The sequence below is a fragment of the Panicum virgatum genome, chromosome 1N (genome assembly GCF_016808335.1).
Source record: "Panicum virgatum strain AP13 chromosome 1N, P.virgatum_v5, whole genome shotgun sequence".
NCBI lineage: Eukaryota > Viridiplantae > Streptophyta > Magnoliopsida > Poales > Poaceae > Panicum > Panicum virgatum.
Window position 1 is genome coordinate 46149210 of NC_053145.1, and position 17333 is coordinate 46166542.

The window sequence follows — 17333 nt, forward strand, 5'->3', positions numbered from 1 at the left end:
AGTATTCTACTATGTGACAAAGGATTCGGAGGTCTGCAGTGGCCAATTTTTCTAGCTGGGAACATCATTGACTTAAAAAAAATGCACACGTTATGTCACAAACTCAGAAGACATACAAAAAAAGGACACGAATTCAGTGTATCAGATTAACATCTTACAAAATTCCCTATATATGTATCCTGCAGTACTGGTAGATTAGTGGTTCTTTTTACAGAAGCATAGGCGCTGGACTGATGGAGCAAGGATGCATGATTCCTGAAACGTACATCTGCGATCAGAAACCGAGTTCATCAGGAATCAGCAATGCGCAGGCTAATACTCTCATCTGATCGATCAGGATTGCGGCGCTGCTGGCGCGGCTGGTTTAGGAGCATTTAGAAGTGGCTGGATCGCCTTCACGACGATGGTCATGTTCGGTCGGAAGTCGGATTCATACTGCACGCACAACGCTGCAACTGCTGCCAGCTGAAACATGAAGAGCCATCAGGTGAGCGCGCCCCTGTAGCATATCCGGCACGGCATTCCTGGAAACAGATCATGACCCATGCCTGAGAAGTTTTTTCTTGCGTACCTTTGCGACAGCCTTTGGAGGGTAGTCGTTGTTTAGCTTGGGGTCAACACACTGCTTCACTTTGTCTTCGCTCAACCTTGGAGTGGCCTGCTCACATGATTAGCAAGACTTCATAAGTGTCATCAGGAGACTGACCTTTGCGCGTTTCAAGAAGGGGATGATGAACAAAAGATGTGATGTTACCCAAGTAACAAGACTCTGCTGCCCTTTGGGCATGGTGTGATCGACCGGTTTCCTCCCTGTCAGTAGCTCTAGGAGAATCACCCCAAAACTGTAGACGTCGCTCTTCTGGTTGATTTGGCCCGTCATAGCGTACCTGAATAAGAAGGAAAAAAAAATGATCCAGACACCAATCTGAGTACAGTTGTAAGGCTGATGCCACAAAAGCAAATTAAGATGAAGCTGACATTCTGCCGGGCTCTTACTCTGGGGCATGGTACCCAAACGTCCCTAGCACACGAGTGGAGTGCAACCGGGCAGCGGTGTCCGTCCCCTGGTTGGTCAGGTTGAAATCCGCAATCTTGGAGCTGAACTCGTCGAAGATAAGAACGTTGCTGGACCGGATGTCTCGATGGACGATCGACGGCTGGACTTTCTCGTGGAGGTACTCTAGCCCTCTCGCCGCGCCGTAAGCTATCTTCACTCGCTGCATCCAGTTGAGGACCGGCCCGGGCTCGGCGCCCTGAACTCCTTTCTTCCCTGCAGCAGAACAGTTGTTCATGGCAGAACGAAATTAAATCTTCTGAATAGACTTGTCCAGATGCTTGTCGTCGTCGCAGCAGCAGCAGCAGCAGCAGATCTTCAGGTCAGAGAGATGGATTGAAAATGGAAGGGGACGGGACGGCGACACACACCGTGTAGGATGTTATGCAAGGAACCCATGGTGGCGAACTGGTAGGCCAGCATGCGGTTGCCATCCTCCAAGCAGTAGCCGAGGAGCTCGAGGAAGTACTCGTTCTTGAGCTTGGAGACCATCGCTATCTGCGGCGGCCGGCGGCGATGGAGGCAGGCAAGCAGGATTGGATTACAGGGAGGCTGATGATCAGGTAGGATAGGAAGATGCATGGTGGGGTTGTTATTGTTACCTGCGCGGCGAAGTCGGAGTCGGAGTCCTGCGAGGCGCTGGGGTCGAGCTTCTTGATGACGGCGGCGCGGCCGTCGCTGAGCGTGGCGTTGTAGACGCGGCCGTAGGAGCCCTCGCCGATGAGGGCGCGGTCGCTGAAGTTGTTGGTGATCTTCTTGAGCTCGTCGAAGGGTATGGCGGGCACGTCGATGCTGACGGGCTTGGCGGGGCCCCCGGGCCTGGGCGCTCCCGGGCCCCTCGGGGCGCCTCTGTTGCCTGCATCATCCATGGACATGGATTCAGAAGGGGGAGGTACGGTGGTGGTCACTGGTCAGAGATCAGAGACGCGATCGAGCTCGTCGATCGACTGCCCGTGCCGTGCGTGCGTTACACGGTCGAGATGAAGTCATGAAGGGCGTACCGGGGGCGTTTGCATTGGGTGGCGGAGCCGCCTGGTTGGCCGGCGGACCGTAGCTGTCCTCCTCGGCGCCTCCGCAGCAAGACATTTCTGGTTCCTCTCCTCCTCCTCGCCGGGCTGGACGACGACGATGCGCGGGGTTGATTTGGGGGCGGTCAGCAGATCATGCCGCACGACCTGGATTGTTTTTTGTTTTGCCCCAGCATAATTAACATTCTCTTACTATATTGATGAACAGCACAAACTAATTTATTGATTCTCTAAGGAACAAGAAAGATCAGCATGCAATGGATTCCTGACAGATGATGATCCTCAGATCGAAAAGCAGTAATGCGGGCATGCATGCAAAGCCAGATCATCATCGCATCGCTTACCTCCCCAAAAGCAAGCTCCGGCGGCACCTACGAGCGAGAAGGGGTGGAGGGGGCGTGCGCGCGGCGGGAGCAGCGGCGTGGCGTGGGTGACCGGCCGCGGGGAGGGAGGAGAACGATGCAAGGAAGATTAGTGGTGGCGAGCGGTGAGAGCTCCCTCTTTCCGCGGGAAAGGAGGCGCCCCGCCCGTTTTAACTGCCGGATGGATCGATCGATGGATCGCCTCCCGGCCAGGGCAGGCGCACGATCCAACAAACAGCTAGCTCGTTTTAATTTCTTGTGTGCGCCCCCCGGCTATTGTTAGCAGGACGGAGGGCGCACCGCGCACAAGCGGGATTGACAAGGCACAATCCATCACGATGTCAATCTGCTATATATCCTGCCACGGAATCTGTGATGATAACTCACTAGCCCCACTATGGAAAACCTAAAGTTCCAAATTGTATATTATTTTGACAAATTTAGATATATACTCCCTCCATTCTCTTTTGATAGTCCTATTTCCAAAACTTAAATATTCACAAATAATAGTCATATTTGCTATTGATAAGGACCATAATAATAAATAGCACCAGTAACGAGGAGTTTTTAACAAAGACATTGGAGGACTAGCAAAAAATCTTATGTTACATTAATTAGATGACAAGTAAGGTTGTTTTTCCTTGGTCATTGTGTCAAGGCGAAATAGAACTATCAATAGAGAATGGAGGGAGTAAATTCTAGAGTAAAATACATCGCTGGTCCTTAAACTTGTTCAGTTGTATCATCTAGGTCCCTCGACTCCCAAACTATATATTTTAAGCGCCTAAACTTGTTTAGGGCGTCATTACTGGTCCAAATGGGCCTTAGCCCAATCCACTAGCTGAGATGGCTATCCACATGGGATCCGACGTGGATCGAGTCGTTCATATCACCAACGACGCCGTCATCGGCCACCCGTCCGCCGTTCGCTCCGTCCTTTCCGCACTTTGGCTTCATTCTCGCGGCGGCGGCGGCGACGATCGGAGACGATTCCTGGTGAATTGAGTAAGTAGGAAGGACGGGCAAGAAAGCTGGTGCTGCTGGGCAATCCATCAGCAGTCGTGATCGACGATGGTGGCGATATTGCGGCGGAAGGGAGAAACTGCACCTGCTTATGGTGAGTTCATCCCACTGCAACTCATGTATCGCAGTTGTTTTAGGCAATTGCTGGGCACAATGTGTTGAGATGCAGGGTGCCCGATTTGGGGCAATTTCACAAGGATTTAGGGGGTTTGCATTAGGGTTTGAAGCTTTGATTTCGATTTCGTGGGAGGTGATCGGCTAATCATGTCGCTGATTTGGGGAGACATTAGTATGGGGAGGTCATTCAGGCAGATGCGGTTGATAAGTTCATTGACTAGCTAGGATTTTCGGTTGTCAAATTATGTCGAGATCTGTAAATTTGGCTAAAATTTGAAGTAGCTTAGACACTAATGTTGTGTAAATGATGTTCTTATGCAATGTAGGTTACAGTACTGATGAGTTCACGGTGGAGGTTCACCATGGTGGAGTTTTTGTTAGTTTTGGTCACTTGAGGACATATGTGAATGAGAAGACCAACCGGTTTGATCATTGTGAAGTTGACACCTGGTCACCACTTTGGTTTGATGACTTCATTGAGCAATTGGGTTACATAAAGACTCCAAAGCTGAAGGTGTATTGGTTGCTGCCAGGGAAGGAACTTCTAGATGATCTGAGAGTAAATATCTACGGATTCGGACACTAATATGATGTGTTCAGTTGTGGATAGGGTGAAGAATTTGGTGGTATACTTCGACCATAATGATTGTGTTGCAGGGGTCCAGTGGGATGATGTTGTCTCCAACCCAGTAGCACAACTACCCAAGGTATCGAGCCCTGTGAAGGTGCAACAAATTAAGAAAAAGAAGGGTGAGGATCTTCCTGATTTCTACAGAAAATTAAGAGATAAAACAATTCAGAATGAGGATTTCTCACATGTTGTGGAAGAAAAAGGCACTGACAAAGGAGATGGTAGTGAGGATGATACTGATTTTTCGGATAGTGATTATGAGTTTATGGATGGAGACGATGATCTGTTTGTGGACCATGTCGATGATGATGTAGTAGATCAAGGGGTGGCTAAAGGGAAGAAGATTGCAAAGGGAAAGAAGGCAACAGGAAGCAGGCTGCGGGTATCTGAATTATCAGTAATTAATGATGATGGAGAGGAGCTTTCAACTGACGAGGAAGGGCTCCAACTCCCACATGAAGTTAGGCCAGTCTCAGTGGGAGTGTCATCGACACGGTTACCAAGACCATGAACTAGGTAATCGAGCCGAAGGAGTGTCATGGTGATGACACTCCTCTCACATTTCATGACACTCTTCAGTCTTTCTCTTCATAAAAACATTGTAATGTCAGCAAATTTAATGTTCATGACACTGCTATGACACTCCCACTAAGACTGGCCTAAGGGTGGGTCAAGTAAATCTCAAGTTCAAGCCTTTAAGGCTAGAGGATATGGATAGCCCAACATTTAAAGTGGGCATATTTTTTGAGTCAGTTGAGACCCTAAGATGTGCAATAACTGAATATAGTGTGAAGAATAGGGTTGAGATCAAGATGCCTAAAATTGATAGGAAAAGGATCAAGGCACATTGTGTTGATGGTTGCCCATGGAATTTGTATGCTTCATGGGATACCAGAGTAAAGACATTCATGGTGAAAACCTATCTTGGACAACATAATTGTCAGAAGGAGTGGGTCTTGAAAAGGTGCACCTCAAAGTGGTTGGCTGAGAAATATATGGACACATTTAGATGTGATGATAAGATGACATTGTCCAACTTTGCAAAAATAGTACAGAAAGATTTGAACCTGACACCTTCAAGAAGCAAGCTGGCTAGAGCAAGAAGGATTGCACTAAAGGCCACATATGGAGATGAGAGTGAACAATTCAACCAACTATGGGACTATGGGCATGAGATAAGGAGAAGCAACCCAGGCAGTTCATTCTATCTGAATCAAATTAATAGTCATTTCAGTACATGCTACATCTCACTTGACGCATGCAAGAGGGGATTTCTCAATGGTTGCAGACCCTTCATTTGTTTGGTGGGTGTCACATAAAGACCAAATTTGGTGGAATTCTTTTGACTGCAGTTGGCATTGATCCTAATGACTGCATATACCCAATTGCAATGGCTGTGGTAGAGGTTGAATCTCTATGTACCTGGAAGTGGTTCTTACAAACTCTGAAGAGTGATTTGGGCATTGACAACACCTTCCCATGGACTATCATGACAGATAAGCAGAAGGTATGCTCTCATTCCTACTGATCTTATTATAGTTGTGAGGTTTCTTGTTCCCAGATTATTTTATCAAATAAGCTGATGTAGTGAATTTTTCTAGGGTCTCATTCCTGCCGTGGAACAAGTTTTTCCAGACTCGGAGCGCAGATTTTGTGTCAGGCATCTTTACTCTAATGTTCAGCAACATTTCAAGGGTCAAATCTTAAAGGACCAGTTGTGGGCTTGTGCAAGATCTACTACAGTTAGAAGGTGGAATGATAACATGGACAAGATGAAGGATCTAAACAAGGATGCATTTGATTGGTTGGACAAAATGCCACCTAATACATGGGTAAGGGATTTCTTCTCAGAATTCCCCAAATGCGATGTTTTGTTGAATAACAGTTGCGAAGTGTTCAACAAATACATATTGGAAGCTAGAGAATTACCTATCCTTAGTATGTTTGAAAGGATTAAGAAATAATTGATGAGTAGGTATTATACCAAGCAAAAGAAATTGTCAGAACAATTTGTAGGAGAAGTATGCCCCAAGATTAGAAAGAAAGTGCAGAAGCAAGCAGATTGGTCAAATTTGTGCTATGCAATGCCATCTGGTCAAGGAGTATTCCAGGTTCAAGAAAGAGAGTTCCAGTACATTGTGGACATTAATGCTAAGATTTGTGATTGTCGGAGGTCTGACAGGTATTCCATGTAAGCATGCCATCTCATGCTTAAGGCATGAGAGAATATCAGCTGAGAGTGTCTTGCATCCTTGCTACTCAGTTGAATCATTCACTAGAGCTTATGGCAACAATATCTGGCCATGCAAGGACATGAGCACCTGGGAAAAGGTTAATGGACCTCCAATCCTTCCACCTATCTATGAGAAGAAAGTAGGTAGGCCTCCAAAGTCCAGAAGAAAACAACCATATGAAATCCAAGGGGAGAATGGGCCTAAAATGTCGAAACATGGAGTGATAATTACTTGCAGCTACTGTAAAGGAGAACATCACAATGCAGGTGGATACATGCTGAAGAAGATGGGACTAAGGCCAGATGAACATGAACCTCAAATGGTGGCTGCTGAAGCTGTCGTAAACCAAGAACAATCACATCCTGAAGCAGACCCTGCTACTTCTCAGTGGTTTTCACAAGGAGCTCCTTCAAGTTCTCAATTGTTTTCACAAGAAGGTTCGACAAGCTCTCTATTGTACCCACAATTAACCTCAACCATGCTGATGCACATGATGGATCATGTAAAATAACCTCTCACTTCAGAAATTTTCATATATTGCCTTAGTGCTATTAATTCATGATATTTCTTTTCCATTTCAGGCTTCTCAATCAGCATTGCCCTCTCAGCACCCGGGTCCAGTTCCAGACTCAGTGTTCATCAGCTCCAACAGACCCATGGCAAGGCCAGCTCCACTAACTACTGCCACCAAAGAAGGCAAGGCTGCTGCAAACAAGAGGAAGGCACCCAAGAAGGCTACAAATGCACCTGCTAAAAAAACAAAAGCTAGTGAAGAAAAAGGCATGATGTGCGAGACAGCTACATCAATTTACTTCCTTTTGATCTGTTATGCAATATAGATAGTTAATTGTAGAGTCTTACTTGTATGATAAGGCATACTCATTCCACATTTTGATCTGTAATAGTTCATGGTCAATATAGTCAACTCTAACACAATTTACGGTTGCAGAAATGTACTACAAATTTAGTGCATTGTCTATATGGTCAACTCATCATTTCAGTTCAGTTTACAAATTCATTTAATAGGCTAAGTGGATAACATCCATCTGTTACATTGACTCTAAATTCATGCACATTCAGGCACTTGCAGCTGCTGCATCGACTACTGCATTCAGGCACATCCGGTTGCTAGATTTCAAGCTTTATAACATACACCATATAGATTGGTCATCCAAATACATACACAAAATACTACTACACACTTTACAGAACACACCAAGCACTAGTTCATACACAGATTGGTCTGAGCTATCAGCATCCTCTCATACTTCAGATGCACCCAGCCTCCTCGTCTCTGTTTGTCTGCTTAACAATGGCACACCTCTGTTCATCAAAAGCTGGTGAGTGTCCTTTCTTCTTCAAGCACTCGTCTGCGACCCTCATCTAGTTGTATTCCAAGCACATAAGCATGGGGAGCTGCTGCTCTACCATTCGGCGACTCGACGCCGACGAATCAGAGCACTGTGCCATGGCATGAGAGAAGCAATTGGTGCCAGCAGTGGCCGATATGTCACCTCGGGAGGGAGATTGAGGTGATGATGGTGAATAAAGATAGAGATTGGAAGGATGCGGAAGGGAGGAGGCTGAATCGGAAGGGCGATGGAAGGGGATTCGGTAGCACCGCCGGCGGCGGCGGCGGCGGCGACTACACGATGTGAGGACGGAGCAAACGGCGGACGGGTGGCAGTTGACGGCACCGTTGGTGATATGGACGGCCCGATCCACGTCAGATCCCACGTGGATAGCCATCTCAGCTAGTGGATTGGGCTAAGGCCCATTCGGACCAATAACGACGCCCTAAACAAGTTTAGGCGCTTAAAATATGTAGTTTAACAGTTGATGGATCTGGATGACACGACTGAACAAGTTTAAGGACCGGCGACGTATCTAGATATAAAACAAGATACAAATATATATCTAGAAGCATGGCAAAATTTATGTATTTAGATTTTTTTATGAAATTATGTATTTAGATTTATACTTTAATCATTCTTTAATGTGAAGAATTTTTTTGATACTTTAACCTTCTTCATTGCAAATATATAGTTTGTATTGCGTATAATCCAATCATTCATTCATTCATACATACACACACACACACATACATACATATAATAACATACAATCATAAAACAAATACTAATGATATGAATACAAAAGGAAAACAAGTACAAATAAAATAAGAAAGTAAAAATATTTTGTATATGCAGGTTTAGAATAACAAATAGGAAAATAAAAGGAAAAATGAATAAAAAGAATAAGTAAAAGAAAAGAGAAGAAAAAACTACTCCTGTAACCCAAGCATAGGTTATATGCATATGCAATGCACTAATGCACATGCAAATTTAACTGAAACTATTTTCTCCACTACTATAATAATCTTTTCAAAGGCGGTTGAAAACATTTTCAGATGCAGGCAAAGGCAACTGCCTGTAAATAAACACCTTTGTAAATGAGGTATTTTCAGAGGCAGAATCGAATAAAAACAAAAAAAAAAGATGAGCCTGCTGAGCCCATCTGTTGCTGGCGCCACCGACGCCACCCGCCGTCGCCGCGGCCAACCTGAGCGCGGCCGCTGCCGTCAAGCGCGGTCCGGCCACGCGCCACGAGCATGCCTGCCCCTCCTGCCAGCGGATCCGAGCCGCCGCCGCCGGGGAAGGCTGGATCCAGCCCCTAGTCGCGCTGATCTGGCCCTTGCTCGCCGATCCAAGCCGCCGCAGTCGCCGGGGAAAGCCGAATCTGGCCCCTACTTGGCGGATCCGAGCCGCCGCCCTCGCTGAACGCGGTCGCAGCTCCCGCCGCCGCCACCGAGCGAGAGAGAGGGCCGTTGCGAAGGGAGAGAGAGAGGGGCGGCGGGGGAGGGGAGGGAGATGGAGAGGGAGAAAGGAGAGAGGGGTAGCTGTTGCGCGAGAGGGGAGGGAGGGACAGAGAGAGTAGGGTTAGAGTTTGCAAATCGGGCTCATATGAGCTTTAACTGGGCTAGTCTATTAACTGAGGTGGACCTCTATAATGTGCCCACCTCTGAAAATAGGGGTATTAACAGAGGCAGTCGAGTTAAAGGTAATCGTCTTTGTTAATCCATTTTGAGAAGCGGTTTCTGTACGTAACCGCCTCAGTTAATAAGAAATAACCGCCTCTATTAATGTTGGGCATTAACAGAGGCGGTTATTTTTTGTGCCCGCCTCAGAGCTCCTAAAAAAGTCGTTGTTAATCAGTTTTTGTAGTAGTGCTCATTGCGAATTAAGATGAATAATCCATCAAGAATATATTTGTTGAGATCTAAGATGAGTGATATAAATTATGGAAGAAGTAGAAATCAGTTAAAGAAAGAATAAAAAATTAAAGAAATAAATATAAAGGAAATAGAAATAAAAACATATACACAGTCTTAGGAGAAAAAATAATGGAAGTAAGAGAATAAAGAAAAGGATGTAGGAAAATGAACAAAAACTAAAGAATAACAAAAGAGAAAAAAAATACCGACAACGCTAGGCATGAGTTGCATGCAACACATGCAAGCATACATACAGGTCGTAGATCTTTTCTACAAATTATCCATTATAAATTTGTATACATCTAATTATGATAAATAAAGAAAATAACATGAATTATAAGATAAAGAACATGCATGCAAATTAAAGAAAATTAAATCACTAAATAAGAGAGAAGAAGGAAGAAACAAATAGAACAGATATAAACTAAATTGATTAGCAAAATAAAAAGACAGAAGAAAGTGATGGTTGCAAGGAAGGACTGAAGAACACATAATGGATGAAAAAGTACGAGAAATGGAAGTGAAGAAAGAAACGAAAAAAAAACTTAGGCTTTGCAAGCTTCAAATGAGCCAACAAACACTAAGGCCTTGTTTGGTTCCAAATTTTTTTCAGAAGTCCCTATCACATCAAAAGGAATCTTACTATTTTATAGTATTAAATAAAATCTGTTTATAAATGTTTTTTGACAGCTGATTGCTTTTTCACGAGACGAATCTAATGAGCCTAATTAATTCATAATTTACTACAGTGATGCTACAGTAACCATTCGCTAATCATAGATTAAGATACATCATTAGATTCGTCTCGCAGTTTAGCCCCAAAGTTCTGCAGTTAGTTTTATAATTAACCTTTATTTAATACTTCTAAATACTAAAAAGTCCCTGGGACTTTTTTTAACTCCCTGTTCCGAAACACCCCCTAAAGCACGGGGGGCCCGCAGGGCTCGGATGATATATTGGGTTATTGGCCTCAGGGTTTTTTTTCCCCGACCGGTCGGATGAAACCGCCGCCCACCGGTCGCGGTTTACCGGACCAGTTTGACCGGTTACCGGTTAAAATCGATCAAATTCAAAATCGCATGTTGAATCGGTTCTGAACGGCTTACCGACCGGTTTGACCGGTTTATCGGTCCGGTTTAATCGGTTACAGGTCGGTTTGAGTGGTAACCGGCTAAATTCAAAAAAAAATTTGTTTAAATTCAAATGCCCGCAAAGTATACTAAATGAATATTTGTATAACATATTTTAGCCTAAATGAACCCTTCAACCCTCTTTTGTACGACTTTTACATTGTATTTGTATATTTTTATATGCACGCTTTTTTTGTTTAACTTCAAATGCTCGCAAAGTATACTAAATGAACGAATATTTGAAAAAAATTTGACACCATTAGATTTGTCGCAACTTGAAGTATTTTTAGGAATTTTTGGGAAGTTTTCATTTTTTGGAATTCAAATTTGAATTTTAAATTTGGGCCGGTTTAAAACCGGCCGGAACCGGAACCGGCCCGGACCGGTTTGACCGGTTACCGTCAAACCGGACCGGTTCCCAATGGTATTTTTAACCCTGATTGGCCTACGAACTCTATATTAGGCCAGTCTCGTTGCGTAATTTTATGACACATTTATTTAAACTGTGGACTAAGTAACTATGCTAGATGTGTTTTATGGTGATGAAACTTACCTCACATTCTATGAAACTCTATTTTTCTCTCTCCTTGCTATGTCAGCAAAATTGATAATATTTAATGCCATAAAATTCTCCATGAAATCCAATTGAGACTGGCCTTAAGCTAAGTTCACGATGAACCCACGCAGGATTCCTTTAATGATGGAATGGAATTTAGAAGTCACATGTATGACTAGCAGTGAAGGTATCACAAAAGAAAGAATGGTCCATCACATGGTCCAAAAAAAACCACAAGGAAAAAAATATTTTTCAAACCGTATATTCAAATCAAAATTCGATTGCACCACTGTGGTTTTACAATGAAATCTTCAAAATAAGACCACACTTGGATAATATTTATATTGGACAATTTTATTGCGAAGACGGAACAATTGTTCCTCTTTCAAAAATAAATAGTTTCACATTTCAAAATTGTTCCTAGATAAGTCTTATAAAGTTATAATGGAACAATTTTATTATGAAGATGGAATAAGTATCCTCCTTTTAAAAATAAATTATTCCTCATTCACAAACAAATTGTTCTATCTTCACGATTATAAGAAATAGAAAATGTTCTGAGAAAAGTTAAATGTTATGGAACAAAGCCAAAAAAAACTTACAGAAAAGTACATACAAATATTGTCAAATTTGATCTAGTTTTAAAGATCTCGTAAGAAATGAACCGTAAAATCTAAAATTAATTTAGATAACCATCTAGCCTACCGATGCGTGCAGCGGCTCAGCCCAACGGGAGCGGAGTCCGGGGTCTCCGCCCGCTCGCTCGAGCGATCAATAAAAATTTCCGGGGGGACTGTGGTACGTCCGTACGTAGGGGTGGTAATGGGCCATGGCCCTAGTGGCCTCTTCACAGCCCAATAAGACCCTTAAAATTTTTAGTTCAAAAATACATATGTTTAGAGCCCGGCCCTTTTAGGGCCCGATCCTTAGATTTTCTAGTTCAAAATGTTGGGCCCTTTACCACCCTTATCCGTACGTGGGCTCTTGTAACCTCCCAGTCGGGGCCCGTTTTGCAAGGACAATGGCAGTTTTTTTATTTTTTTATTTTCGTTTTTTACAAAAATATATTTTTATTTTCGAAATTTACAGAAATATACCCGGCCGCCCAGTGAAGAGAGAGAGAGCTGCCGGTCATATTTTTGTAAATTTCGAAAACGAAAATATATTTTTGTAAAAAATGAAAATAAAAATAAAAAAATAAAAAAAACCGCAGGACAATGGAACGGCAGCCTCTAGGCTTTTTGGGCTTGGTGGACTTTGCTGCACTTGCGCGATAAGCTTGAGCAAGCAGGCCTGGACTGCTTTCAGGCTGCACGACACCAGGCTCGCACGGGCTGGTTAGTTGGTCCACGCTGATTTTTCTAGTAAATTGCATCTTACTCACTCCGTCCTAAAATATAATATAAGATATTCCAATATTTTTAAGAAGTCAAATTTTTATAAGTTTGATCAAATTTATATAATAAAATAATAACACTTATAATATCAAATATGTACCATTAGATTCTCCATTAAATATATTTTTATAATATATCATAAATTGTTATGACTCTTCAAAAATTTAGTCAAACTTGAAAAACTTTGACTCTCCAAAAATATTGGAATGACTTATATTTCAGGACAGAGGTAGTAGGTTCGTAAATTTATTCCGCAGATTGCAGGTCCCAGATATGCCACGCAAGGGTTCGGTGATTACGCGGCATGCCACCATGGTGAAAGGATACAAATGATCCCCTAATTTCTATCATCTTTTACCTTTTAGTTCACTTCTTCCCGCCCCTCGTCTGTAACAAACATAGCCCTTTTTAGATCATTTCGAGTGATTTTGGTGATCAAGTGACATCGCAATCAATGGAACTAACAAGCTTACGAGTTCATATTTGTAGGATTTTTAGTCCATTGGATGAAGTCCAAACCATACTAAGATGTTCAATTCGCCGTTGAGATGTCCAAATCATCATCAGACACTCAAGTCAAAGTAAAGAAAAAGCAGAGATAGAATATATCTGAGGTGTCCAAATGACAGATACGACGAGTTCGACAAGCGCAAGGAAGACACAGAAGAAATTCAGTAGCATCGGAAGTTCCAGTGGCCATCGGAAGATCCGATGACTCTTCACCGGAAGTTTCGACGCACTAGCATGGTGCTAGTTCTCTGTGCGTTGCAGAGTCAAGTGAAGAAAATCAAGTACCACCGGAAGTTCCGATGGTCCCCAAGACAAGCATCAAACTAAGCACCGGAGCATCAAACTAAGCACCGGAGCATCACTCAGAGACGATGTCAAGTGCGCTGAAGTTAAGTCTTCAGCACTGGATGTTCCTGTGGCCCGTTGGAGCATTGCACTGGAGCAATGACGTCAGCATTGCAGTGCACTATTAGTCAGTCCTTCAGCATCAGAAATTTCGATGCACCATCGGAAGATCCGATGCATTGCTCCGATGGTGCCACGTCAGCTGTTAGAAGACTCAATGGCTACATTAGGGCACAGTCTGACCGGATGTTCTGACGCCCCCCATCGGAAGTTTCGATGCCCTACGCAGAAAAGGGACAATGTCTACAAACGGCTAGTTCGAGTTGGTGGCCTATATAACCGCCTCACCCTGGCCATTTTCAAGTTGCTGGAGTTCAGAGAGATCCCATACACACTGAAGAACACCTCCAAGCCAACCCAAGTGCAAATTGATCACATCCTTAGGTTTAGCACATGCTTTGTGAGTGAGAGTGCTAGGCTAGCTCTTAAGTGAGTAAGTGAGCAAGATTGTGTTCCTTGTGCCTTGGTTCTAGGAGAGAACCACCACTTGTACTTGGTGCACCGGCTCCTTGGAGTTTTGGTGGCTCGCCGGCCCGTGTACGACCCTCCGGCTTAGTCTGGAGCGGCATTGACAATTTTGTGTGGGGAACGTGGAGACCCCCATCCTTCGTGGAGAAGATTCTTAGTGGAACTCGGGCCAAGTGACCATGGTGACTTGGCAAACCTTTGTGGCGAGTCAAGAAGAGTCTCAAAAGAGACTTGGTGGCCGAGAAGCAATACTCTCGATAGAGTGCTTCAACAATGTGGACTAGGGGTGGCTTAGTGCCTACCGATACCACGGGATAAATCTTCATGTCGAGAGTTTGCTTCCTCTCATCTCCTCTTTACGTTTTCGCATTTCATATTGCAATTTGTATGCTTTTATTTTCTTAGAGTAGTATCAAGCTAGGATTGGCCATAGGTTGCATAACTCTTTTGGAATAAGGGTTTCACACTAGATGAACTATAGTTGCACATCTAGATAGCATGTTTTAGTTTGAGTTTTTGTGCAATCTAGTTGGAGCCATAGGTTAAGATTTTAAATTGCCAAATTCACCCTCCATATACTACGCTACGAGCATCCGATTCCTTTCATCTCCACTCTCTCTTTGTTGCCTTGCTGACGCGATCCTTGCACCTACTGCGAAGACCTAGGCGGCAGCTCTTGCTATTGCTAACCGGGGCAAGGAGCTGCCGACCTAGGCGCCGGCCGGTGGCTTGCCCTTGCTCCCTTTTCAATCACTCTACATCTGGGCCTCCACGACCTTGATGAGCGCCGCTACCGTGCACCCGACCGCACTCACTCGAGGCACCCTATGCTGTGCCGCCACCTGCTTTCGCTTGGTCTAGGCGCCGTATGATTCCGCTTGGCCTAGATGGCGAGCAGCGACGGCGGCACCGCAGCGCAAAGCGCAAGCCACCCCGGCATGGACTAGTGGGCTCTCCCCTTCCCACAGTGTGCGCGTTGTCGCCGGGCCAGTCGTTGAACACCTCGTCGAGGCCCCACACCCGGAGCCCGGACTCAGCGTCCGCCCAAATCTGGCGCAGTTGCGAGTCGCACGCGAGCGTCCCAAAAGGCACCCACCTGCGTCTCCTACAACGGGTGGGGACGCACCTCAAGCAGCGTCGTACTTGGACAAGGCCCGCTCCAGCCTGCCGCTGGTCGTGGTGCTGGGGAACGACGCGCAGCGCGCGTGGAGGATCTCTCAGCCTCCTGCCACAGGGGCTCATGCCGTGCTCTTCTTGAGGCAGGAGGCTGCCGCCACACCACACCCCCACGCCCGCAACCCACGCTGGCCGCCTCAGTGCCTCGCCCACACCGGCGGAGGCTACACCTCCCCAACGACTACACACCGAGGTAGTCGTCGCTGCGTCTCCCTCGTGGTCGCCACTGCTTAGGACGGAGAGAGAGAGAGAGAGAGAGAGAGAGGGTGCACGACTTGGTCCGAGCTTGGAGAAGAAAGAAAGGGGGAGAGGGAGAGGTGAACGAGGAAGAAGGGGGGAAGCGAGAAAAGACCAAATAAGAGAAGATAAGATAATGTGGGGAGATTTTTTATAAATGTTTGCTAGTGTGATACTATGTGATAGTCACGTAGTCATCGGAAGCTCGTGTGGCATATTTGGAACCTCAGATGAACCACTTCACGGTTTAGCAATCCAAATTACTCTCTCATTTTTTACGAGAAGAACTATGATGTATTGATGACACATGCATGATGGAAGAATTCATTCCACTCATTAATTACTAGGTTCATTATTCATTATTAGCATATTCAAGATTGAACTGGCATTTATATTCATTTAATTTGAGACTCCGGGTCAAGGTATGAATTAGTTGTTGTCCCCATTGCACATATACGCTCTGGAGGCACTCAAGATTATCACGCCGAAAGGTGCTTCTAGCTAGGGCTTTCCTATGATACATTATGTTATTTAGTTAGTAGCATATTATGTTGTTATTTTAGTTAGTCGTGCTACGCTGATGGCAGTACTGGGAGAAGATTGGTCAATACTTGAGATCAACTACACGCATGTCGTATGTGTGCACATTATTTTAGTATCACTAGTATTTGATCTTTAATATTAGTTCCGGCTTCTTTAATATTAGTTCCGGCTTCTGTTGGGTCAGGACTAATGAAGGTTTTAGACCCAGATCAAGAGGAAGCTAGGTGGTTGAGGAGGGAGGGCATGGACATTTAATTCCGGTTGGATGCTCCAACCAAGACTGAAAGTCCAAACCTTTAGTCCCGGTTGGTAACACAAATCAGATCTAAAGGGTCACCTTTAGTCCCGGTTGGTATTACTAATATGAACTAAAGAATTATCCACGGGTTAGTTAAAAAGCATAACAACATAACTAAAGTTACATATGCTGTGTAGATAGGGTGGCAACAAAACTATGCGCGAGCTATGAGTTCTCAGGATTGAGTCTTAGGTGATGCCGAAGATTTTTTTTTATCTTGCACACATCCTTTAGTTGCAGGTGTGAAACCGGCCGGACTGCTAGCCGATTATGTACTAGTGTATCATGATTTGGCTTTTGTTGCGTCGAAGCTTGAACTGTTGTGCAACCTTAATATAATACATTTTCTCCTATAAAGGGCCTCCACAAGTTGAATATATAAAAGAGCGATTATTACAAGTTGGGGTTAATTAGCACGCATGATCCTACTCCCTTCGCGTCGACCATCAGAACCATCTATGATCAATGTTTACTAATCGACATTTGTTGGTCCTAGCTTGTGGCATCATTATTCCATCGTCCCTTCTAACTTTTCCTTTATCTTTTCCTAATTCTCTAATAGGTGCATTATCATTACACTACTAGAAATGACTAATAGAAACAATTTTTTTAGGAACGGGTCAAAAGGTAACCATACAAAGAGAGCGGAGCTACTATATATAGCAACCAATCCGCCTCTGAAAATGAAACTGCGGGTGACGCCTTCACCTATCCCTAGAAATAAGCATTGTATTTCATGAGCTATATCTTTTTTCTTTGGGTTCTGTTCGTGCATCTGTCTTCTCTCTCCTCCTTATCTCTTCCTCCACCCTTCACACTCCCACCTAGTAGAGTCGCGATGCGTGCGAGGGGGTTTGTCACAGCGAGGATGGAGCTATAGATGGCCATGC

At 44.4% G+C, this 17333-nt stretch overlaps 1 protein-coding gene across 1 annotated transcript; it reads right to left on the reverse strand.

The window, feature by feature from the left end:
* Positions 1 to 67: 67 nt before the first annotated feature.
* On the reverse strand, positions 68 to 2587 carry LOC120656129 (probable protein kinase At2g41970). The gene is made up of 8 exons (XM_039934152.1): positions 2427 to 2587; positions 2056 to 2229; positions 1657 to 1910; positions 1426 to 1552; positions 997 to 1270; positions 755 to 887; positions 572 to 658; positions 68 to 465 (listed from the first exon to the last, which is right to left on the reverse strand). Exons 2-8 carry the CDS (start codon positions 2138 to 2140, stop codon positions 334 to 336), a joined length of 1092 nt encoding a protein of 363 aa, XP_039790086.1. The 5' UTR covers positions 2141 to 2229; positions 2427 to 2587; the 3' UTR covers positions 68 to 333.
* Positions 2588 to 17333: the final 14746 nt, after the last annotated feature.

Excerpts from the sequence above, each read along its gene's own strand:
- LOC120656129 (XM_039934152.1), bottom strand. The coding sequence starts at position 2,140 with ATGTCTTGCTGCGGAGGCGCCGAGGAGGACAGCTACGGTCCGCCGGCC. Across the intron at positions 888-996 it reads TTTGGGTACCATGCCCCAGA|GTACGCTATGACGGGCCAAA; the intron begins GTAAGAGCCCGG and ends CTTCTTATTCAG. Across the intron at positions 659-754 it reads AGCAGAGTCTTGTTACTTGG|GCCACTCCAAGGTTGAGCGA; the intron begins GTAACATCACAT and ends TCATGTGAGCAG.